Raw genomic sequence first — 23660 nt, forward strand, 5'->3', positions numbered from 1 at the left:
AATGCATTGATTTTTCCTGGCAGCTTACATTGTTAGCACCCTATTGTACAGGAAGTGCAGGTTAGAGGATCCATTTACCAAGGACACAAACTAGTGAGATCTCAAACTTGCTTCACTGACTGTGAGACCTGTAGGTTCCTCATGAAACCACGTCACTTCCCACAGAAAAGAATTCTCATCAGAAGTGCGGCAGCTGAGCTGTGTCACACGTGTCTGTGATCCCAGCGTTCGAGACATGGAGGCAGAGGGCTTAGGAGTTCAAGGCCAGCCTCAGCTACAGAGTAAGCTTCAGGCTCGCTTGGACTACATGAGATCCTGTCTCAGAAACAATAGTAACCTACCTTAGAACTTTCAAACAAGCAAGCGAAGTGATTTAGCATCCTATGCATAATTTTCTTCATAAATTTAAGTTTTAGAGGATTTCATACAGAACGTTGTTTCATTATTTCTACCTCCCTGTCCTCCCTGACTGTTCCCACGTCCCCCCCACTCCCTCTCAAGTCTGTGACCTCTTTAATGTTACTATTACATATATACACATGTGTATACGCACACACAAAAGCAGAGTCGGTGTTCTCTGGGGCCTGGTCCCCTGGGAGGTTGCCATTCTCAAGTACCCAGGCTTGCACACATGTGCATATGAGCACTTCTGGATAATTCTCAAGGTAAGTTTTTATGATCAATAAGAAATGTGAACGTCAGTAGGCCTTCAGAGCACTGTGCTTGTTTTGTAACGAGCCACCCGATATGACAGGGGAAGGGGTCTAGATGGTCTGGACCCACTGCTCAGATATTTACAGAACTCTTTCAATGAAACAAACCCTCCCTCCTCTTCTCATGACTGGCATAGTGGTGCTCGTCACTCTGCTAGGTGTACTTAGAGCTAGTGCGAAGAGAGGAACTGAAGGGCTTGGAGACGATGCCTGGGGATTCAGGTGGCTTATGTGCATAGATGCTATAGTTGGAGCCCGTGATGGAAAGAAAGATATGTATGTTAATAAGTATATTTTGCCTTTAATTTTAAATTTTTTTTTTTTGGTCTTGTTGAGACAGGGTCTCCCTGTAGCCCCGGCTGGCCTGGAACTTATTATGTAGACCAGGCTGGGCTCTAGTTTACAGAGACCTACCTGCCTCTGCCTCTCTTGTACTGGATTAAAGGCGTGCACTACCACGCCCAACCTTTTTAAAGTCTTGATATTGCTTATACCAATCATCTGGGGAAAGAAGTTAAAAAGTCATTAGGGATTTTTAAAAAACATATGAAATGATTTAAGTCCAACATTCTGAGTTCCCAGGCAATTCTGTGAATGTGGGCGGTGCTGTTTAGTTGTGGAGAGACGTTCTTCAGGCATTTTATGTTTTAATACTTTAATTTTTTCTTTTGACTTTTTTTCTTAAAACAAAAAGCTGTATCCTCATTTATAACATTCTAAAACCCAGAGAAGATAAAATTGGAAACTTTACATTTCATGTGTCACTTACTTGGAAAGTAATCACTTAATATTTTAGTACATTCATTTTTATTAATTTATTTTTTGTGTGTAGTGAGGTCATGTATGATTTTATATCCTACTTTGCTGACTTACTAATATCACTTAGATGTATTCCCACATTTTTCAAGGTTATAATCTCATTTAACCTTTCCCAATATTTAGTTGTTGCATGACTTTTTCTCAGTTGTTAAAAGTCTAGGTTCTTTCCCACTTTTTACCATTGTTATTCTTTGATAACGTGCTTTGTATAGAAAACATACTTTGATTATTTTTAATTTTGAAGTTCTTTAAGGTGTAGACCTACTGGGCTTAGAACTGGTATTTTCAAGACCTTTTTTGCATTTCTTTATTGAGAGAGAGAGAGAGAGAGAGAGAGAGAGAGAGAGAGAGAGAGGTGAGAGAGAGAGAGTTTTCATGTACATGCCACAACACATGTGTGGGGTGTCAGAGGACAACTTACAGGAGTTGATTCTCTCTTTCTATTGGTTGGGTCCTGGGAGTCACCAGCGTGTTTTTGAGCTAGCAGCAGAGCCTTTATCTGCTGAGCCATCTCACTGGACTTTAGGGCCTTTGATGCATATAATTAAACTGCCTTCCCATTGTGTGCAAGGGAGATAGCAGTTTTGCTTTATTCCAGTTCATCAGTTTTCAACAATATTGCAGAAAGTTTCTCAGTTTTCCCAAGGTGTTGACACGCACGCTAACTGCGATGTCTGTTTCTGTGGAGTTCAGAGCTGGCTGGTTAGGTAGAACTTGTTTTCTCAGTGACTCTGCTTGGACTTTGATGTGCTCAGAGTTTAATAGTAGGAATACAAATGAATTATTAAGAACACTGCTCAACTGATCTTCCTAAAACAAGGGGCTCTAGATAGGCTGACTAGACTCAGTGGATGGACTTGCACTGGGGAATGGCTGGGGATACTGACAACTCGGTGGGCCTTAACAGGGATGACAGAGTCTTTGGGCTCCAGTGGGGGCAGCTATGGGAGGGTGCCAGTAGGGACGGGGATATAAAGGTGATTAAGAATCTTTGAGATGTTCTGTATGAAATACACAAAAAATTAAAAAAAAAACACTGCTCAAAAAAAAAAAATCAACATATCTGTAGTAACTAAAAGGTTGAGACCTGTGGCCTGCGAGACTTTTATTTCTTCCTAGGTTTATAAAACAGAACTCTCTCTGGCAGTTTCTGCATCTCTGTGTGTGAAATAGCGGTGGGGAGCCCCGTCCCTGCTTCAGAGATCTCCCACTGAGCCTGCTTTCAGATTCCAAAATTCTAAGGACAGTAACAGTATTGTTTGTGTATGTGTACATATGTTCTAGGGAAACTTACCAGATAACAGCTTAGCAGGGTATTTACCAGTGAGTAGGAGTTTGCCAGGTGCCCAGTAAGGACATAACGCCAGAAAGAATCACCCAGGTAAAATAAGGGAAGGAAACACAGATGTGGTGTTGGTACTTAAAAGTGAAGTGTAAAAAATATTTTTATTGAGTTTTTGTGCATTTCATATAACAGACCTTTATCAAATTTAGACCTCCTCCCCACAGCCCCCCTCACTGGATTTCATGCATTCTGTCATACATGCTAAGTCCTGTCTGCTCAAGCATTTGCAGATGTCCCTCAGTGCACGGTTTAAAAGTAGGGTCATGCCAAACTCAGAGAAGTACTTTTCACAAAAGATTGTACTTATATTTGTTTTAGTTATATGTGTGTGGGTTTGTGTACATGAGTGTCTGAAGAGGCCAGAAGAAGGTGTCAGATCCCCTGGAGCTGATGAGTGCTTGGAATATGTTCAAGGTGGGTGCTGGGAACTGTGCTCGCAAGACCAGTACACACTCAACCACTGAGCCATCTCTCCAGTCTAGAGAAGAGCTTGTAAGGCCTCTGTGTCGGCAGGGCCAACAAGCCTGGGATATGGACATCTTCCGGGTGGAGACGATGAGGTTAGCAGGCAGGCACTACCTAGGGAGATGCAGAGAATGGGTGGATGTGAGTGACAGCCAGAGACCTGGCACATAAGCACTGCTTTGTGTGAACGTCTGCGAGGCAGCAGCTCCCAGGTTTTGAACGAGAGCCTGTGGGAGCCGCACATCGCGATTCTCAGGTAGGGCAGAGGGAGGAAGCAGTTTGTGGAGTAGAGCTTTCTGTTTGGTATGTGTGAATTCGAGATGCTTTAGGGACACCCAGTTTGATCTGGGTGTTTTGCCCCGAGATGGGGCAATGGAAGCTCAGGCTGGGAATTAGCTCATAAGGGACTGAGCACCGGGACTGAGCACCCTTAGGTGTTCAGACTTTGTGATCTGCCACCTGCTTTAAAGTGTGCAGCAGAGTGCTGACTTTGACATTCCAAGTCACTGAGTACCCATGGACGATACCTAAATCTGGTATCGAAATGCGGACAGAGTAACCTCACATTCAGATCTGACGGACATCAAAAGTGTTACCTGCCAGTTGTTTATTCAGTCTGCACCCAAGTGGCAAAAGTGTCCAGTCTTTATGCTCAGGGAATCAAAGTCAAATCTGAAAGGCCAGATATCCGTGGGTACAAAAAGATAGAGCTGCGTAGCCATCTCTAACACTCCCGTACACTTGCTTCTGACGTCACATAGAAGTATGTGCTAGTGCTGAGTTTCAATTTCATGGTTGGACACCGTGAAATACCCTAGTTTGCATGTCTCCGGTGTGACACGAAGGGCTCCGGGTATCCATTTATGTTTCTGCTCACACTGAAAACTGTTGAAATGAAGCCCCCAGTGCTGGGCCAGAGGCAGCAGAGCCTGACTCACCTTATGCTTGAATTTCCTCAGACATCAAAAATAAGCTTTTTGGTTGCAGATCAAGAAGTTGGATAATGAGGCCTGATGTTAGACATATGGAAGGCAGTTCCAGGGAAGGAGGGTACTGCCAGAGAAGTGGGGTGAGCATGGGAAGCAAGGGGCTTATCTTGGGAGGGTGGTAATGGATGGGTAGATATGTTGGGAGGGTGTCCGTTGGGAGGGCTCATTTCAGGGACACCTGTACCTTCCTCATATATACAGCCTGTCCCTTCCCGCAACTGCAAGTGATGGAGGCGTACAGTCACACGTTGCTATCAGTGGCCATCCCTCAAAGCGCCCTGTGATGTCACTGGGCATTTAATTTTTATACCAGCCTGGAAGATCGAAGGGATGGATGTGTCTTGAAGCGTGGTATAAACAATGAGGCCTTCTTATCTTCAGATAAGAGTTCCAGATGAGTCTGCCAGACAGGAAGAAAGGAATCAGGCACACGTTTCCAGACAGGGCAGCAAGTGTGTTAATAGTGTTGTGGTGTGGCAAGAGGCCAAGGAGGAAGTGGGACTCCTGCTTCTCCCAGCCTGTGCCAAGAGGCAGATGGTGGGGCTGACGGCAATGCATTTAGCCGAACTGTCACTGTGGAGCCAGCCACCTCGCCAGGTTGGCAGCAGCTGTGCTTAGGAGTATGGGGATTTTTTACAGAGGAATTCCTGGCCCTGGGAGATTCCATCCTCCTATGCAAGGCAATGGGGAAATCCAGACTGTCATTAGGACAGTTGCAGTCAATGGATTGACCTAGAAGCCCGAGGCTTAAAAGATGAATCAGGGGTAGGCTAATTACTGTTTTAATGAATAAATGAAGGGAAGGAATCATTTGGGGAATTGCACTGGTTTTGTGTTTTGTTGCTATTGTTAGTGTTTTTTTGCTCTGAAACCTTTGGGTGCTTAAAACTGCATTGAGGAGGAAAAATAATTCCTTGGTAGTAATTGGGAAATTTGTCTGGTTTTGGCTACTTGGTAGAGATCATTAGCTCTAAAAGTGTTTACTTTTTAACCAACGGTAAGCTCAGAGAGGCACTGAGCTTGGAGCTTATCCACAATTATACACAGCTCTGGCTGTCATGGTGGTGACAGTGAGCTGAAAAGAGATGTTAAGGTACAGTGTGGTGTATACTCTGTTAGAGGCCAAAGCACAGCAGAAGCCCAACACGGCAAACAAGCAGTGTTCCAGTCAAGAACAGCTCCCTGGGGCTGGTAGATGTCTCAGTCTGTAGAGCGCCAGCTGTGTAAGCTCAAGGACCTGAGCTCAGAGCCCCAGAGCCAATGTAAAGCTGGACACGATGGTATGGTGGTGTGTGCCTGTAACTCCAGCCCTGGTGAGTGGGCAGAGACAAACAGATCCCAGAAGCTCACTGGCCGACCAGCCTCACCAAATCAGTGAGTGTCAGGTTCAGTGAGTTATCTTGTCTCAAAAATCAGAGGTGGAGACTGATAGAAGAAAGACCAGATATTGACCTTGGGCCCTCCCACCTGCTCTCTTAACACACGCACATGCCCCATATGCATACACCCAAACTAACAAGTACATACCCTACAAACAGCACACACACTACACATCCCTCTCCCCACCACACACACACACACACACACACACACACACACACACACACAGACATACACACACACACACACCAGCTTCTTAAGAGGAGTTGGACCAACTTTGAAATAGATTGACATACATGTTGGGAATGTGGAAATGGATGAATATTGTGTTGGGAGGGTTGGAATGGGTGGGGATATGTTATGTTGGGTGAGACAGACAGGTATGTATGTTAGAGTTAGGAAGCTAGAAATGGATAGGTGTTATGCTTAGAAGGTGGGTATCAATGGGTATTTATGTTGGGAGGGTGGAAATGGATGGGATTTTTTTGAATGGGTAGAAGCAGGTGAGCATGTCTTGGGAGGGTGGTAATGGATGGGTAGATATGTTGGGAGGGTGTCCGTGGTTTATGGACAGAGCCAAGCATCCTTGTAGAATACAAGAGTACATAACAAGCTTGGGAGAAAGTATAGCCAGAGCATAGGTGGAGGAGAGAAGGCTTGCATCTGTGAGTGACAGCACAGGAAATGAGAACCTTGAAGTTTGGGAGTTGAGGAAGAGCCACCGAATGGCCTAAGTGCTGAATAGGGAGTGTGAACTTTATCCGGAAGGCATCAGAGACTCCTAATGGTTTTAAGGAGGGTCCCCTATTTAGATGGTAAATATGCCCAAGTGTTGTGGGTGGACAGACTGGGGATTGGAAGGAGGAGCTTCTGCTAGCATTGAAGACTGGAGGGATGGTGACGGCTTGAGTGACAGTGTCAGAGTGGGGGATGTATAACATGGTTGCCTTGAGAGCCTGCAGAGGAAGCATTGCTAGGATTTGTCTACTGCTTGGACAGAAAACTGAGTAAGGGGAGGGACTTAGGAGAAGCCAGGTGTCAGGCTGAAGGTGCCGGGGTGGATGGCAGTGCCATGCTTGGGGAGGAGACTAGGGTGGTGCAGGGCTGTGTGGGGTTGCTGCAGATCCCAGATGCTGAGGCTGAGCAGAGCCTGCAGTAGTGATTTTCACATGATCCATCAAGAGAGACAGGCAGGATCAACACTGGGATTGGAATAGAAGGCACCGAATCAGACAGAAGTTGGTTGGCAAAGTAGTCAGAACAGATGTTTGGATTCTTCCCACAAAGAACCTCAGCTGGACTGGCCTTTCTGACTCGTCCTGTGCTAGGAAAGAAAGCCAAGACTTTATGCCATTTTACCAACCCTTTGCTGGATATGGGCTGCCCTGGAAGGAGCCCTGACTTTGGACAGGGTGGCTCTCCACAACCCAGCACAGATCCTAGGTAAACAGTCAGCTGAGAGCTGTTGGCTGACCCCGTTCCAACAGCTGTAGGAATATGTTGGTCGCAGAGGCCTCTGCGCATCCTCACAGCCTCCGCCCTAGAGAGGTGTAATGTTCTTTAAGCCAGTGTCTCTGGGCTTTTCTTCCTGTGGCTCAAAAGAAAGGTCTGGACCAGTTGCTTCCAAGGTTCTACAAGAAGGATCATTTCATGAGAGTGACAAGATTATGAAATTAAGAAACTACCAAATTTGATCAACCCAGCTTTAACAGATACAGAAACAGAAAGCCAGTGGTGGTGTGGTTTTATAAAAGCAGAGGGGAGTTAGCGTGCATGGATCTGCTTTGGTTTCTCCAGACCTGGGGCTGGAAGGGCAGACAGGTCCTCATCAGGGTCATTCAGGCCTTTGCCTCCTGTTTTTCCTGAAGTAGCTGGAAAATCTAGTGGACTTAAAATGGGGTCATATCAAATTCACATATTCTGCGCTTGTTTAAAGCAAATCAGCAAGTTAAGTTGAACACAAAGCTTCAGTGGACTCTAAACCGAGCTTCTGTTTCTCTTTGAAGTTTTCTACAAGGACGATTCCCACCTGATTTCCAGTCCCTGCCAGCCCACACAACTCACTTTCCCAGGGCTGCCTCTCCAGTGTGTTGATGTAGCGACTGCCGGGCTGACTTGCGTTTTTTAGAAGTCTGAGTGCTTTAAGAACATCCAGGCTCAGGACACTCACTCTGATAGTCACAAGGAAACACACATGGGATCCTCGTTGAGGTGAAATTCCGATGAACAGAACACATGTGAGCCTTCTTTCACTCATTTTGCAGCTGGACTATCTGCGTCACAGCTGCTGATAGCAGGGTGAGCTGGGGCGGCTCCCGAGGCAAAGCGCTTGTGGCGTAAGCCTTAGGACGCAGGTTTAGATCCCTAGGCTCCTGGAACCTGGGCACGGCCGTTGGTGCGTCGTGATGCCAGCTCTGGGGAGGCAGGCATGTACATACCCCTGGAGGTTGCTGGTCAGCCAGTCTAGTTGAATCAGTGTGCTCCACGTTCAGTAAGAGACCCTGCTTCAAAAAATAAGGAGGGGCTGGAGAGAGAACTCAGTGGCAAGGAGCACTGGCTGCTCTTGCAGAAGACCCAGGTTCGATTGATTCCCATCACCCACATGGTGGCTAACAACTGTCTGTAATTCCAGCTCCAGACTCTTCCAGCACCCTCTTCTGACTTCTGTGGGCATTGAACAAGGGTGCACTTACATACATACATATAGGCAACTCACTCATACACATAAAATAAAATAATAAATATATAAAAAATGGGGAGCACATACCCATCACACACACACGTACATACGTATACCACACACACACACACACATACACACACACGAGCTCACACACACACATACACATGAACTCACACACACTTATACCACACACATACACACATACACACGAGCTCACGCACACACATACACACGAGCTCACACACACTTATACCACACACATACACACATACATAAAAGGAAACTCCAAAACATCAAACCTATTGCTGCTTGCACTCCATGATGATGGAGACCAGCTCCTCTTGGCGATGGAGACCAGCTCCTCTTGCTCTAACCTCCTAACAATTCGTCCTTCAGTTCCCACAGCCATGACAACAGTGAGCTTGTTGTGGCTTCTTTGCTGTTGAACGAACCGCCAGTGTGATTTTCTTGCACATCATGAAGGCCTGACCATATTTTTCTGTTTTATTACAGCAAAATGTATCTATGGAGGGAAAGTTCTTGCAGAAGGCCAGCGGATTTTAACCAGGAGCTGCCAAGAATGTCGTGTAAGTTCATCTCGTGAGCCCTGACACTCTGCAGAGTGGATCCGTACATGTGCATTTTCTTAAGTGGGGCGTGTTGGCTTGGGCGGGTCTGTGAGAGACAGAACTGGTGGGCTAGAGTAGAGGATGGGGGGACCTGGCCCCTGTTTCTGTGTGACTAGCCTGTGGCCAGATGGGTCAAGTAGCCTGAGAATCAGCTGTTACAGGAAGGATGTGAGGGGAAAGGGAAACAGGAGCAGCTGTGGATGGAGAGGCTGGGAGGTGGCCCTGAGGAAAGTTCTAGGTAGTTATTGGGGAGTCTGCCCCTCATGCTGGCTCTGACAGTGCCAGATCTACTCAAGTGGGCGATATACACTAGAAAATGCCCTCTTCCTGCTGTTCCCGCCCACTCTCTCATGAAATAAGATGTGAAGAACCATACATGTTACCGTTAGTCATTCAGCAAACATTCGTCAGGCAAACGCTGTGCCCCAGCATTCAGTTGGGCTTCCAATGCACAGCAGTGACCAAGTGTTGTCTACATAGAGCTTGCAGCTTAGTGATGGAGCTAGAGAATAAATACATATTATAGTGATGAGTTTTATTTAGAATGTCGAGTAGGCTGAAGGGCAGAGAGGCGTGAGGTGGGGACGATCTGCAAAGGCTGTCCTGAGATCAAGTTGTGGGGCAGACATGGAAACCACAGAGCTCTTTTGGGGGAGCAGAGTTCCAGACAAAGATGAAGATGGCCATGGGCTTCAGAGGGAGATTATCTGGTGTGCTCTAGGACCATGAAGGTCACTGAATAGGTCAAGCAAGGAAGCAGTAGGAAAAGGGACCTCTGGGAACTAGGGAGATGGCTCACTGGGTAAAGACCTTCAGCACCCAGGTAAGAGCTGGGAACAGCTGTGTGGAACTGTAACCCCAGTGCTGTGAGGACAGATGGACAGATGTCCAGAGCTCATTAACAAGCTCCTGGAGGGAAATCAGTACGCTCCAGGTCCAATGAGACGCTGTTTCAAAAAATGGGAAGAACGTCTAATGTCAACCTCTGGCTTCCACATGCAAATGCACATATTTGCGTGTGTTCTTGCACACATACATGCACATGCATGCACACCCTCCCCAAAGGAAACAAAAAACTTTAGAGGTCATTGGGGAAAGATCATTTCATTCAGGGGCCATGGAAGAGGATCTTAGCTGGGTGCGGTGGCACACGCCTTTTATCCTAGCCCTTGGGAGGCAGAGGCCACCAGGTCTCTGTGAGGTTGAGGCCAGCATGGTGTACATAGCAAGTTTGAGATGGTTGGGGCTACGGGGAGAACCTGTCTCACAAAAGCAGCTGGTCCTATCATGATGTTCAGCTCAGTCTGTTCTTTCATTCGTACCTTATTAAATTCAACAAATATTCCTTAGGTATATACTGTACAGTAGGTGTTGATCTAGGAGGTGAAAATATAGAAGATCTTTGAGTGTTTTAGGAAGTAGTTTTGAGGCACCTGCTCTATGTTGGACACAGGGTGAAGTGCTGGGACTAGAGGTGACAGACTTTGGTTTCCTGAAATGCTAAATGTGTAATGAGGGGAAAGTGAGAGGAATTACCATGCAGATGGTATGCCTTGTCCTGTTGGTTAGTCCGTCATGCTGTGAGCATTGAGAACAGTCATGGACTCCACATCAAGGGTCCATCATGCTGTGAGCATTGAGAACAGTCATGGACTCCACATCAAGGGTCCATCATGCTGTGAGCATTGAGAACAGTCATGGACTCCACATCAAGGGTCCATCATGCTGTGAGCATTGAGAACAGTCATGGACTCCACATCAAGGGTCCATCATGCTGTGAGCATTGAGAACAGTCATGGACTCCACATCAAGGGTCCATCATGCTGTGAGCATTGAATACAGTCATGGACTCCACATCAAGGCCAAGCAGGGCTTCTTGAAGGTTCTGGCTCGTCTTCACCAGCCACTGTTTCCTACGTTCTTGAGGCTGAAGGCACATTTCAAGCAAAAATCAAAAACCATTTACAGGTGCCTGGAGCCACAAGGAAGCCAGTACCCTTACTATTTAGGGGTGTGTGAGGACTCTGACTTGGTGAAGTTGTAGGGAATGCAGAGGGGAATGAAGTTCCCAGATCTGAACAGATTCATAAAGCAGGTGTGAAAACATCTATCTTGGGTTTGACCTTGATGGAGATGAGTGTTCACGACAAGTACATGTGTGTCATGGCTTCTATGCATCTTCAAGGTCATTACATTGGCAGCGGAAGAGGTGATCAAAGGAGCCCTGGGTGTATTTGGTTAATCACAGATGATGAATGACAAGGTCCCAACCTAAGGAGGCATTTAAGAACTACGCAGGAATCAGAATTGAAGAATCTTGGTACATGGTCAGCTTTGGGTAGTGAAGACTGAGGCTGATGTCAGCATGCCTGGCGTGGTCACAGAGAGTTTCAGTTTCTATTTTTGTTTATAAGAAGCAGAGATCTTTGTAGGTGATGTAGGCAAAAATGATCATTTTATTGGAAGCAGTATTAGGGGAAGAGCAGAGTCTCTAAAATCCAGAAGACCCAGGGGCTAGGCAGAGACAAGTTGGTCCCGGAAGTCAGGAAGCAGGGACCACAGTGATGATCTAGTGTCGAGTATTCTGCTGTGGCAAGGCTGTTCTATCACTTCCATGGTCCTTGAATTTCTTACCCAAGATTTAAGGACTGGGGATTGTGGGTATCATAAAGCTCGTGGCTTATGCCCATGACCCACCTGTTTAGGGTGAGGAAGAAGTCAGCTTTTTCACCTTCCTTGTAGGGAATTGGTCTCCTGGAGTCACAATCCCACTAACACAGCCAACAGTGGAGAAAGCATTCCCAACTGGAAACACAGTCCGTGGTGTGGAGAACAAGTAGAACCAATTTAGATATGTTGAGTTTCATAGTACTGTGACTATCAATTGTTATGAAACTAACTCACTAAAACTTAGTGGCTAAAATCAAAATAGATATTGTGGGGGTGTATCCACATAGACATATGTGGAGGCTAGAAGTCGGGGTGTAATGGTGTGTACACACATAGGCATATGTGGAGGCTAGAAGTCGGGGTGTAATGGTGTGTACACACATAGGCATATGTGGAGGCTAGAAGTCGGGGTGTAATGGTGTGTACACACATAGGCATATGTGGAGGCTAGAAGTTGGGGTGTAGTTGAAGTTGGAGGAGGAGTTCTTACCTGAAGTCTCATACTTGAATGCTGTCTTTTGGATGTTGGAGCTAGAATCTTATGAAGACTTTACAGGACTGGATGTTGGATGTCCAAGAAGGAGTCTTCATCTATGTCTAAGATGAGACAGGAAACAGTTCTCTCTCTTTCTCCCCGTCTCCCACCCTCTCCCTCTTTCCTTTTCTCCCTCTCCTTCCCTCTCCATTTCACCTGGCTACTTGATTATCTTGGGTTATAGCATAATGATCTCAGAAACTTCTCACATGGAGAGTACCTTTCCCCAGAACAACCCTCCACCAGACCAAGATAGAAGATCTAGTGTTTCCTATAATCTAGTCTCCAAAAAGTCATACAGTACCACACCACCTGAATTCTGCTATTTATATTGAACCGGCTCAGATCTGTCATCTGAGAAGGATGGTATAGGGGCATGAGTACCAGGAGGCATCAGTAGTTAGAGAAACCTTAGAGACGCTCTAAGAGTTTTCTATTCGACAACACCCATGTCCACTTGCACAAACCTTGAGTGGAATTTATTACACATCAGGGAGTTCATTCTACCTTAGAACCTGTTAGTAATCAGTCTGTTTACTCTTGCAATGCAGCATTGCATCGAAAGATAAAAAAAATCAACAGTTATGATACTGGAGGAAGTTCAGATTCTCTTATTTCCCATCAAGTTATGCACTAAGAGAAGCTGACTTGGAGCGTCTATTTAGGTGAGGAAGATAGTGTTTGTAGTTTTTAGGCATCTCTCCACCTTGCCTGCTGCAGAGCATTTTAGAGGCAGGGCCACCAGTCCTAGGGGAATGCGGATGAGGCCAACTTCAGTGTAAAAGGTTGCTCTAATGTTTTGAGCTGGACGGCCCAGCCAGATTCCCTCTGTTGCCCAGCAGTAGCTGAGAGAATTGAGCCATTGAGAGTACCACTTACCAGTTTAGTTTAAGGTAAACACAAAGCAAAGACCTTTGTGTTGAAGCTCATTTTCTTCTTTGGAGGTGGTGGGGGGCTGAGGCAGCAGGAGGACGAACAGACAGAAGGAAATGAAGGGACAGGCAGGGAGCAAATGCCTTATAGAACATCGCAGCCCACAACAAAGGATCGCTGGCTTTGTGAGGCATCTCCAGAGAGGCTGGCGGAACCGGTGTCCAAATAGACCAGCTTTGCAAGTCCGCACCTACATTATTTCATGTTCTTTTCATCACGTTCCCAGGGACAAGGAAGAAATGTGTTTTAAAGATTGAACAGAATGGGGCATTTAGAAATTTCCAAGGCTTTCCGGGAGAGGCTAAGGAAAAGCTTAAATCTCTTCGTTTATGGGGGTTACAGAAAACGGCTTTTTCCTGTGTCCTGTCTCTGGCTGGACTAATTGTCCCAGAGTCCATCTCTCCCCCTGGTGTTGTCCATTCCCTCCTCCTGTCTGACGCTGGAAATGTCAGAGAGTCTTGTTAGTCTAGCCAGTCTGGTGAGTACTCAAGTGCGGTGATGTGATGGTTAGTTTTAAATGTCAACTTGCTACAATCACCTGGGAAGAGTCTCAGTGGAGGACTGGTCTAGATCAGGTGGGTCAGTGGGCCTGTCTGTCAGGGATTATCTTCACGTTAATTGATCCAGCCACTGTAGGCCACACTGTTCCATCAGGGCCCCCCTGAGCTGTGTGAGAGAGGAGAAAGCTAGCCCAGCATAGAAGCCAGCAAGCAGGCATGCAAGGCTTTGTGTTCCTGCCTTGACTTCCCCACAGTTATGGGGCGTAACCTGGAATTGTAAGCCAAATAGCCCTTTTCTCTGTTATGCTCCGTTTGGGTCAGAGTATTTGTCAAAGCAACAGAAAGGAAACTAGGACAGGTGGTTTCTTCATGTCCACAGTCACTGGGTGCAGGGCTCCTTAGCCTGGGGCAGAAGGCGATGAGGTGGACATTAGGGTGTCAGCAGCCCTTGATCAATCAAGAAGCTCCCAGGCCTCGAAGGTGGGGTGACCTCCAACCTAGGGGAGGTGCATCACCCTATGGGATGTTGAGTGGATTAAATGAGGCAGGGTGGTGGACCACAGAGTGGTGCTTTGCACACAGTAAGTCCGCTGTGAACACGAGTCATTCTCACGTGACCTTGCCTGTTTGCCTGGATACAAGTCAGATGTCACAGTCTCTGTAAATAGTTTCACTTTGCGGGGACGGAGGGTTGAGGCCTTTGTCTTCCTCTTCTACCTCAGTGAAAACTGAGATGACTAAAGGCATTTCTGCCCACTCTGCTGTGACCCCAGCCAGCGTACGCCGTGGACGTACCACTCACTCAGCAGCCTCCTTGGCAGAGTTGGAGGGTGACTTTAGAAAGGTCACTGTTGTGACTGGACCTCTGGCTCCGTGGAGAAGCTGGAGCCAGAACCTCAGTGATCTGGCTTCGAGCTTCTTTTCCTAGCTTCTCTATGTTGTTCCTCAGCCTTAGATGACTCGGAATAATTTTCACTTTTGAATTTCAGACCAGTGTAGAGGCTCCTTTTCCTGTGGTTGGGATAAAATACTTTGACAAAAGCAGCTTAAGGAAGAAGCGTTTAATTTGGCTCATGATTTTTTCTTTATTATTTGTTAATTGTTTGACAGTTTTGTACATGTATATAATCAATTTTAGTCATTTTCACCACCACCCCCCCCGTAACTGCCTCTCATCCCCTTCCCACTGAATCCCTTCTTAACAGCCCACCGCCACTCGCTGTCATGTATTTTTGTACATGACTCACTGAGTTTAATTAGTGTTGCTTACTTGAGCATGGGTCCAGGTTCTCTGCTGGAGCACCAGCAGCTTATCAGTGGTCACACCCCTGAAGAAAGTCACACTCCTCCCTAGCAGCCATTAAATGTCAGTAGTCCTCACGATCCACTTCCCCCATCCCTGGGTCCAGTGTTGTGAAGATCTTGTGGTTAAACTAGAGCTGAGAAAGCCGATAAGCCCAGTGGCCACACAGTGTACAGATGTCTTTCTGTGGCACACCTCCCGTCCTCTAGTTCTTATGTTGTTTCCACTCCTTGTTCTGTGATGTTCCCTGTAGGGTCGCAGCGTGAGGGTACTGTCCATCACGGTGGGGAAGTCGTGACAAGAGATGAGGAGGCTGGTGTGTCCACACCCAGGAGGCAGAAAGTGACGCATGTTGGTGCTTGGCTTGTGTTCTCCATCATTCCGTCACTCATGCAACAGAGTGAATAGAGCACAATTAAAGATGGGTCTTCCCACCCCAGTTAAGCTAGATAATCCCTCACAGGCATGCCCAGAGGCTTGTCTCCTGGTGATGCTGCTAGATGTTGTCAACTTGACAATCATTGTTAACTATCACAGGTAGAGTGAAGGGAATTTAAGGATTACTTCAGTGTATCTGAGAATGCAGATCAGGCTCAGCCTTACTGATGTCTTCAATCAAGGTCAGTGTCTATAAAAGCCCATAGAAGAGCCGGGGGGCCCATCTAGTGGTGTGATCAGCAGGGAGAGAGGGTCATGGGACTAGATGACAGCCGTCTGCCCCAGACAGCCTGTCTGTGTTTAAAGTCCAGCACACGATTGCTTCTGCAGTACATTATGAATTAATTTCTTTCCTAAATGTTTAAAGTGGAACTCTAAGTGCTACCCCTGAGAGTACAGAGGAGTGCTTGCTCAAATAACAGCCAGTGCTGCTGGTTTAGATGAAGGTCCCCATTTATAAAAGGCTGCCTGGAAATTCACCCATGTCCATTTTCTAGGATTAAACAAGGAACAACTTTCATCTCAAAGCACTTGCAAAGTGTTTCCAGAAGTTAATGTCAGTTCTTATTTACTTTTATTTTCTAAAAGCTTTATGAGAATTTAGAAACTTTATAGCAGAATAAAAAGTAGTTCCAAGAACAATCGTGCTACTACGTCATTCAGCACATTCAATAAATCAGTGTCCAGTCACGTCAAATTCCTACTAAGGGTCAGTGGCATTGAAAGGGAAACCCAACTCTCACAATCACTGCGTGAAAGGGACAACATTTCTTGGGCTCTTATGGAGCACAGACAGTATTCCGGATGCTTCAACGCGTGCAGCACACGTCCACCGTGATGCTCCAAGGACAAAGTCTGTGTTCCTTTCCTGGTAAATTACCTTCTCTTGTTCACAGTTCCAAACATTGCAGTATACGCACACATGCATTTGTCTCGTATGTACTCATATATATACTTTATAGGCTCTGCATGTGAGTGAAAACATACAGATTTTCACTTAGTGTCATACATGATAGGTCTACACACTTGCTATGATTTTTGTGCTTTCATTTTTCCTTAGAGTTGAATAATCCTCAGTGTTGTAAATGTGCCAGATTTTCATTATCTGTTCACCTGTTGCTGGCTGACCAGGCTGTCTCCATCTCCTCGATACAGTGAACGCACAAGCAGTAAAAGACGTCTCTACAGTAAGACGTGGGCTTCTCTGGTATATGCCCAGGAGTGAGCTGGTTGGGGCCTCTGGTTCTCATGCTCGGATAATGGCCTGTGCTCTTTGGCTTAGACGAAGAGCCCCACGAATAAAAGGCTACCTGAAGAGCCACCCATTTCTGTCTTTCCAGGATTAAATAAGAAACAACTTTGATCTCAAATTACTTCACAAAGTATTTCCAAAAGTTAACATTTTCTTTTGGTCTTTTTGAGACAGGGTCTCCCTGTAGCCCCAGCTGTCCTGGAACTCCCTATGTAGACCAGGCTGGCCTTGAACTCACAGAGATCTGCCTGCCTCTGCCTCCGCCTTCCGAGTGCGAGTGCTGGGATTAAAGGCGTGCACCACCAGGCCCGCCAGTTAACCTTTTATAAAAGAAAGTGAATAAACTCTACCAGTCTTATTTTGAATTTTGCCCAACTGTTACTTTTCTGAAACATTTCTTTAGCATAGGACAGTTTTGGATTTGAATGTGCTTTATATGTTATTAGAAATTCAAGTCAAAGCACAGTGATTTGTGCAGATACAGAAGTTCTTAAATTTAATTAATGACGTGGAGACAGTTTATGTGAGAAAAGAATGGGAGAGTTGTATTCTTCCACTGACACAGAGCTCAGTGCAGAGGTCATAACATGCCATAATCAAGACGAGTTAAAAATGTTAACGATGAGGGAACTGGAGAGGTGGCTCAGTGCTTAAGAGCACTGGCTGCTCTTGCAGAGGACCTGGGTTCCATTCCCAGCACCCACATGGTGGCTCACAACCATCTGTAACTCCAGTTCCAGGGGAATCCAATGCCTTCTTCTGATTTCCTGGGGCATTGCATGACACGGGTGCACTTACATACATTCAGGCAATACACTCATACATATAGAATTAAAATAAAAAGATGTTAATGATGAGTTACTTTTTACTGGAGACAGTTTCAAAATAAAATTGAAGAGTTCCTTATTTAGAGGTACTTGTATATTAGTAAACATGGTTCATATTATTTTGAAATTCATGAAAATAAGTTTGTTTCCATTTAAACCCTTGAAATCAGATTTTAGTCATTAAATATGTTAAAGTTTGATTAGAATTGTTGACCGAGGGCTGGTGGTAGCTCAGCCTGTAGACCTGCTTATTGCCAAGCCTCATGACCTGAGTTCAGTCCCCAGAACCCACAAGGCAGAAGAGAACAAGCTCCCACAGGTTGTCCTTTGACCTCCACATGCATGCTGTGCACATATATGGACCCCGATAAATAAATGCAATTAAAATCTTTAAAAGAATTGTCAGTTGATATAATCATGAGTCAAAGCAAATCCCTTTCCTAAAAGGAAAACTTAACCATGAATGATTGTTTTTTAAATTTTCTGTGGTACTTTCATGTTGTTTTAGGAAACAAGTTTTTTCATGTTGACAAATTTAGATTTGGAGGAAAAACACAGCTCAGGAAGTAAATTGAACGTAGGCCAGAATCGACCGCTTAGAAACGAGTTTGTTAGCAGTTTGCTTTTTGATAACAATTTTGGTGAAATAGTAAAATGGTTCTGAGCTGTCCTGGTTTGGCAATTTCTGAAGATCACCGGAGGGAAGATTGCAGCACAGTTCAGGGAGTGCTGTGAACAGGAAGCCGCTTGGCTGTGGGAAGACAGATGGGGGATGGAAAGAAACTCAGCACAGGGGACTTCAGGTGAAGACATAACCTGAATTCCCCAGGGTCTCTGCAACATAAATTACACCCCAGAGACTCCTTCTCTTCCGAGTAAAGGGCATTCCATACTATACTGTCACGGGCTTTGGGCCACGGGCGTGGGGGTTATAGAACTTAGAGTAACGTAGCTTTCTCAGTGAGTCCCGCAGACCCTGTGGGGGACCCCATCTGAAGGTGTCAGAGATGAGCCAATTTCAGCAAAGCATCTGGAACTTGGAGGGGGTACATAGATTGGATAAGAAGTATTCAGTAGTTCATTTTTTATCAGGAGGCAGTGCACTAGGACCAATGTATTACTGCTGAGTGAGGGTTAATCTGTCCTCTTCCTTTGCCTTCAGTTCCTGGAGACAAGATGGTTGGGTTCTGTGGCTTTAACACCTGGTTTGATTCGGATGTGGACAGTGGTCTTAGGATGGTGCTAAGTGTTCAGGCTGACACCACCCACTGTGGCCCAGAGACCAGAGTCATGAGAATGGAATCTGGTGGGAGAAGGAGCCTGAGTGACAGGACCAGTCCTTCCATACAATCGGGGAAAAGTGAGAGATTGGCAACAAGCATGAGAGCCACAAAGAGATGGGAAGGAATGCCAGGTGCCGGGTGGGAAACTGAGAAGGACAGGAAGCTGCAGATGACTTACCCAAGATGAGCAGGCGGCCCGTGGTTCACTCTGTACTGCCAACTTGGTATCAGAGAGGAGGTGATGTTTACTGTTTATATTTGACATTTAATTTTATGTCTGTGCTTATAACTAAAAATGCTGGACATAATGGGAGTTCTTGTCCAACCAGAGAGCTGGAAGAGGGCAGTCAGTGGGATAGAGTCTCTGGGTCACGGGAAACAGTGTCTGGCCCTGCTGTCCCTGGCTGTGCTGTGCCATCCTGTGCTGCCACGTACGTGTGGAGCTGCCTTTGGCCTCAGAGGACGCTCCTCTTTTTGGACTTGATTGTCTTAAACTTCCCTGCAAGGAATGAGACAAAAGCTAATTCTAGATAATTTCTGAATTCTGTTCTAGATAACACAAGAGCCTCTCCAACCTTTGAAAAGGCCACTAATGAACTAACTTAAACATGTAGCATAAAACTGAAATGAGATGCTAGTTATACCAACAAGGAGGGCCTTAGATCAGGAAGGTCACAAAAGTTCAGGAGCCTGGGTACTTAACAACATCGTCATAAATGATTTTAGTCATATGTAGAGAAAACCTCATGTTCATCTAAGTGGCCTTCTTTCCTGCCTGTGCACCTTGGTTCTGGTCTCTTTCTTGGCCAATAAGGTCTCTTATCCCATGTTTGTGTTCCTTCAAGTCTGGTGCTTGAGTATTTCTCCACAGGTGCAGAACCAGTCACTCTCCAATGGCACGGTGTATTGGTGTATTGTCTTTATCGGAGCATGTGTCTGTTCTGTATTAACATTCCTAGTTTAGGAATTATTATTTTTTTTTGCTCTTTTTGAGACAGGGTCTCCCTGTAGCCCCAGCTGTCCTGGAACTCACTATGTAGACCAGGCTGGCCTTGAACTCACAGAGATCCACCTGCCTCTGCCTCCTGAGTGCTGAGATTAAAGGCGTGCCCTTTTCTCATTCCACATGAATAGTTAAGTTCATCAAGGACTAGGGAGATGTCATGTCATTCTGGGTGAGAGTGTTGAGGCCAGTGGGATGCTGGTGGGGCCACACACAAGCTGGGGACCAGCTCCTCCATTCTGTCAGTAGCACACTGCTGGTACAAAGCCAACCTCTACATCTTATAGCACAGAAACCAGCAAACCTTCTAACTGAGGTCTCCCCACTTAGGAGTCAGTTGCTGGAAATTCATCAGTATACCCCTGCAAATATATCCTTTTGCACTATAAAAGCTACTAAAAGTAAACCAAACCTGTTGACATGAAGGCTGTTTTGATACAGAAAGAACATCAATTTGATTTGCAAGATTATTTTTCTTGGTGGAACTCCTGGGAAGATTGTTAGTTTCGCATGTGGTTATTACTGTGAGCTATTATCAAGGAGCATTATAAATGTGTCATTGCCTTAACATATGAATTCTTTTTCCCTAATATTTGACTTCTAGGGTGGAGTTTTGGTAAAAATTACAGAAACTTGCCCCCCTTTGAACTGCTCTGAAAAGGACCACATTCTTCCGGAGAGTCAGTGCTGCAGGGTCTGTAGAGGTGAGTGGGCTGGGGTAGAGGTGGGTGGGGTGGGTGGGTGTGTGGGCGTGGGTGGGGGGCTGGCGGTGGATGTGAAGGTTTGATGAGCAGTGTCTGTCTGCTTTCAGAAACGTACAGATCCTACTTACCTTTCTCAGAGAGCTTCTCCTCAATTGCAAAAGTGAGAATAATAATAGTATCTACTTCATAAGACTGCTGTGAAGATTAAATGGAGTAATGCGTGAGCTCCAAGCAAAAGGCCCAGCATGAGATAAACGTTCAATAAACAGCAGTTCCCATATTAATGCTAATGATAGTTCCTGTAATAACAGCCATTATCACCATTATTACATTTTCCTCATGAGTGGGATTGAGAAATATTCTTTACAGCCTCGTCCCTGGGCCAGTTCTGTCACAGAGAATGGCACATGGTGTATCCTTATCCACAGAACAGACTCCTAAGAAACTTAAAGCAACTTTCTTAGGAAGAGAGCTTCAAGTAAGCGCTATTTGATTGCTAATTAACTCCTAGACAGAAATGGTTTTGGTTTCTCTTCATTACCAAATTGATTCTTATTTCTACAAAGGCCCCTTGGGTAGTGCTTCTTTCCTGAAGTTTTTACCCAGAGAGAGTTGGATGGATTAGGAAATCTAGAATGTATTCAAAATCTTAAAAAGCTAATTCTGTTAAAATCATAGCTTTATTTGGAAATGTACCTATCCCAAGTCCCTTACATTCTCAAATACGCAGTAAGCTGCATCCTTGCTGACTGGGTTGAGGAAGACCCAATGCTATTAAAAGTTTAGCTCAGGTAACTTCACATTTTCCTTTCTATCTTTTTTCTAGCATAGGTCAACAATTTTTTTTAAATATAAAGAGCCACAAAATGAATATTTTTTCTTTTGTGGATCACGTTGCTGTTACATCTACTAAGCTTTACTCCCGCAGCACCAAAGTAAGCTGAGGTACAGGTACATGAGGTGGACAGCTGTGTCCCAATAAAAGTTTATTTACAGAAACACGTAGCAGGCACAGTTTGCTGACTCCTTAACTAGCACCTTCTGATATGTAAAAACACATAGTTTATTGTGGTTTATTATGAGGCTTTTTTCTCCTGGTACTTGGTCAAGAGAGACTTTTGCTTTGAAACACTTCTTAGGAAACCTCAGTGCATTTTAAGAGTGACCCTTAGAATCAGTGACCTGCCTGCTGTGCTGTCAGAGTGGGGGTCCCAATTTATTTGTGGGGAGGTGAACAAATCTCTCTCCACTTCAGACAGGACACTGGGGACACATTAGGAAACGACTCTCCTTTTGTCTGTCTTGGTGAGTGAACCCCTCAGTTTATTGGAGTTACTTTTTGGAGTGACTGACAGGAAGCTCTGTCACTTCAACACCTGCCCCGTGGTGGGTGACACAACTCCAGGTACATGCCTGTGCGTGCTAACCAAGTCTCAGGCAGCTCTGCTGCGGCATGCCCTCTCCCCAGGCAATTGTTTACTGCCCGTGTGGTACTCGGGAAGGCGTCTGTGAATCTTGTTTCATGAATTTTTTGAGCTTCGTGAATTTAGTTAACTTCTGGAGCACTTTTCTTTTCTTTGATTTTTTTAATTGATGTGTGTGTGTGTGTGTGTGTGTGTGTGTGTGTGTGTGTATTTCATACAGAACATCCCAAAGAGTCTTATTCATCTTTATACCCGCATTGCAACTGGCACCATCGTATATCCTCCCCACCGTCCCACTGGAGCCCATATACTCTTTTATCCCCATTACTGTCCACTGTGTTGTTGGCACCCCAGTCTTTCCCCAGTGCTTGTCCATCTGCTGAGTCTAGTCAGCCTATCTAGAGTTCCTTGTTTTAGGAAGATCAGCTTTTCCTCATTTAGCAGCAATCAGGGGCCAACATTCCTTTAGATAAGATTGGGGTCTGCTGTTCATTTTCCCAGTTCAGTGCTGGGTTACTGTCTGGGATTCTCTTGGGCCACCCTGGCCAGTAACTCAAAGGAAGGTATCTCCTGTCTGGCATTGTTTCTTGTTATGTAGCCTTTAGCTATACACATGGACTCTTAAAAAAAATATATATATATATTCACCACTTTAATCTTTGGTTATACTTTGCTTTGGGGTGTTTAAGGTCGTTTGAGGATCTGTTCCTCAGGAGTCACATGGGCATGGGAGGAGCCCCTGGCTCCTTTCTTTTACTAGTTCCATCTATGTGAAGATAAGTCAAGATCGTGCTCAACCATGGCCGGCTTCACTTGGAATCATGGAGGAAATGTTTCCTCTGTGTTGACCCTCCTCTTTGTAGACCAGACACTGGTTCAAGTCCATCTGGTGGGGTCTCCATGGCTTCCTTGATCAAGAGGACAGGTGACTAACTAGGTGACTCACCACAGTTACAGGACATTTGAGAGATGGTTGTAGTCCCCTGGAACTTAGTTGACTTTGAAGGGCAAGGAGTAAAAACTATCCCTTAAGTCCCTCTGACCAGATTAGTATAGGCTTCAAAGTATGGATGTTAAATGTTCAGGAAAGTTAGTTCCATCAGTCTGGTACTTTCAGGTACCATGTGCTATGTAGATAAAGCTTGGGCAGAAACCAAACATGCCCAGATAAACCTTGACTAGACATATATTTTGTTCCTTGAGTTAGTTGTATGTATAATTTGTCAGTAGGTTATTGGACTAATATGGTTCCCTCTGTTTTTTTTTTTTTAAACTAGGCATTATTTATCTCTCACTGTCTAATTCTTACACCATGGTTTCCCCATTTAAGGTGCTCTCATTTTTCCCATTTCTTCTGTTTCTCCCTTAATAACACCCTTCTCCTATGGTCCCACCTCTCTTGAGCTCCTTCTTTCCCTTTATCCCCAAGGTTCCTTGTATAACCCTCCTTCCCTCCTCCCATTTAAATAACCCCATTTTTATCCCTATCTCCCTTATTTACACCTGTTTCCTACTGTTCTTCTCTGTTTCTTTCTTTTCCTTTACCACCCTGGCTCCTTTCCATTATCCTGGTTCCTGTAGTTATGTCTGGATGTATACTCACTTATAAGGATTTGGTGCTAGGATCCACATATGAAGGAGAACATAGGTCTTTTTTTTTTTTTTTTTTTTTTGGTACTACTATACTGCTAGTTTTCTTTGTCAGCTGTATTTGCATTATTCTCTCATTTAATCATTGAGTCTTTTTCAAGTTTTCTCTCTTCAC

The 23660-nt window shown here is 45.2% G+C and overlaps 1 protein-coding gene across 1 annotated transcript in view; it reads left to right on the forward strand.

The window, feature by feature from the left end:
• Nell1 (neural EGFL like 1) overlaps window positions 1–23660 on the forward strand; it is a gene marked incomplete at both ends in the record, with an annotated part of 478314 nt that overhangs the window by 13535 nt on the left and 441119 nt on the right. Inside the window, 2 exon segments of the mRNA XM_008853837.1 lie at window positions 8908–8981; window positions 20372–20471. Of these exon segments, the coding sequence (XP_008852059.1) occupies window positions 8908–8981; window positions 20372–20471 (174 nt within the window).

Source organism: Nannospalax galili, unplaced genomic scaffold (assembly GCF_000622305.1).
Source record: "Nannospalax galili isolate Female #2095 unplaced genomic scaffold, S.galili_v1.0 scaffold807, whole genome shotgun sequence".
Taxonomy (NCBI): domain Eukaryota; kingdom Metazoa; phylum Chordata; class Mammalia; order Rodentia; family Spalacidae; genus Nannospalax; species Nannospalax galili.